This window comes from Pseudozyma flocculosa, assembly GCF_000417875.1.
Source record: "Pseudozyma flocculosa PF-1 unplaced genomic scaffold scaffold00018, whole genome shotgun sequence".
Lineage (NCBI taxonomy): Eukaryota > Fungi > Basidiomycota > Ustilaginomycetes > Ustilaginales > Ustilaginaceae > Pseudozyma > Pseudozyma flocculosa.
Genome location: NW_006920886.1, coordinates 622377 through 624498, shown reverse-complemented (window position 1 = coordinate 624498; position 2122 = coordinate 622377). Strand labels below are relative to the sequence as shown.

The following is a 2122-nucleotide window of genomic DNA, read 5'->3' as shown; positions in this document are numbered from 1 at the left end:
GGAGGAGGGGGAGGAGCTCCATCGACATCGACGCCATCGCGTCCTGATACAGGAGCAGGAAAAGGTCTAGAGACAGGAGACGAAGACAGGAGACAGGAGACAAGGGACAGGACACAGGGGACAGGGGACACGAGACGGGGACGGAGGACGGGGGACGGGAGCAGGAGCAGGGAGCAGGGAAAAGGCGACAGGGCCAGGACCGAGGGCGCGAAGAGGGCGTGGGAACTCACCTTGTCAGGATGCACCTTGGCAATGGCGCGGACGTAGGCGCGCTTGACCTGGGCGTCGGTGACGAGCTGGTGCATGCCCACCTTGTTCCACCCGAGGCTGGGCCACGCCAGCGCATCCACGCTGGCCAGCAGCGCGCGCAGGTTCGTCTCCTTCCCCGCGCGCCACGCGGATAGCTGCGCATCCACGTCGTCCTTGTGCGATAGCCGCTCCGCCTCCTCGGCCTCCTGCGCCGCCGTCTGCCGTTGATGCTCTCGAAGCTTCGTCGTCGCTGTCGTCGTCGCACTCGATCCGGCTGCGACGCGAGGAGGCCGCGATCGAGAGGTGCCGCCGACCGAGGACGACAAATTGGCGTTGGCGCGACGACCGAGCATCTTGCCGCACCGTGCGATGCCATCGCGCGCAAAACGAAGGTTGTTGACGCCCCCCGCACCGCCCACGCCACCGCCACCGCCGCCGCTACCCTCCTGCTTCTCATACTCGAGCAGCAGCTGCCACGTCTCGTCGGCCGCGCCCCACTTTTCCAGCGCCTCGCTCGCCTGCGCCTTGCGCAGCAGCGCCTTGGCGTACCCGTCGCGCAGGTTGACGTCGCGCGCCACCTCGCCCGGCAGCGCGTGCTCCGCGCTTGGTCGGTAGAACGACGAGGCGCCGCCGCCGCCGCCGCCTGGGTGGATCAGGGCAAGGACGCGCTCGCAGTCCTCAACGGCCGCCGCCGCGGATCCGTTCTTAAGCCGCGCGTTGGCGCGGTTGTTGAGCAGCGGCACGAGGCGCAGCGACGCCGAAGACAGCGCATCGACGCCGCGCGTGTAGCTCGCCTCGGCGTCGCCGTAGGCGCCCTTTTTAAACTGCTCGTTGCCCTCGTTCTTGTGTCGAGAAGCTGCAGCGACGGCCGAGGCGTCGTCGGCGGGGATCGAGCGGTGGGCCTTGTCTCGCGCCGTTGCAGTCGCGGCAGCGGGCGCAGCAGCCGCGGCCGAGGTCCGTGACGGTCCGCGTCGGTTCGGAGAGACGTACGGTCGTCGGCCGCCATCGCCTGCTGGCGCTGCAAGCCCAGCCGAGGACGGAGGTGCAGCAGGTGCTGCTGCGGGCACGCCGGGGGCACCAGGTGCATCTGCGTCATCCCAGAGGTTGACGGAAGGCGATTCTGCCGCGGCGGAATCGCGGGTGGTCTGCTTTGGCCGGCGCGGCACCGGCGGCGCCTTTGCGGCGGCTGGTGCAGGACCTTCGCCCTCGTCGTCCGAGTCCTTGAAGCCGCCTGCAGCACTCCCTCCTGCCGCTGCTGCTGCTGCCGCCGAATCATCTTCGGCGGCTGCTTCGGCGTCGACCATCCATTTTGGCTTGCCCTCCCACTCCTTCTTGGCTGCTGCACCTCCGCCGCCGAGCCCCCACCGCCGGGCCGATCCGGCAGGGCTGGAGCGCCGCTCGGCATCGGCACCGGCCGCCTTCTGATGCTCCTCGAGCGCCTTCTGGGCCTGAGCCTTGGCGCTCGACCAGAACGCGGTCGCCTTGCCCAGCATGTTGGCGCCGAGCTCCGATGCCTGAGCATAGAGCTGGTCCGCCTGCTGCTGCCACTCGGCCGACCCAGCCTGCGATGAAGGCGTTGCGTTGCGGGACGGCGCTCGCAGGCCGTTGGGGCCGAGTCCGGCATTGATGCCCGCTTCCGTGCCTACTGCATCGCCGCGGCTCGGACCGGCCCGTCGTCTTCGCCTCCGCTCGGCCTCGCGGGCTTCGTACGCCGCAAGGTCCGGGTCTTCCTCGCCGCCATCGAAACCGCCATCGCCCCGGTACCGGGCGCTTTCCTGGCGTTGGAGCTCCTCGGCCAGCCTCTCGTCGGCGCGGCGCTGTCCGTCGTCGGCACCGCGTGCCCCTCCTTCTCCTGCGACGAGGAGCTCGAGCG

The 2122-nt window shown here is 69.9% G+C and overlaps 1 protein-coding gene across 1 annotated transcript in view; it reads right to left on the bottom strand.

The window, feature by feature from the left end:
* Positions 1 to 2122, bottom strand: part of PFL1_05274 (uncharacterized protein) — a gene marked incomplete at both ends in the record, with an annotated part of 3828 nt that overhangs the window by 338 nt on the left and 1368 nt on the right. The window contains one exon of the mRNA XM_007882801.1: positions 231 to 2066. Within this exon, the coding sequence (XP_007880992.1) occupies positions 231 to 2066 (1836 nt within the window). The remainder of the gene's footprint in view (positions 1 to 230; positions 2067 to 2122) is intronic.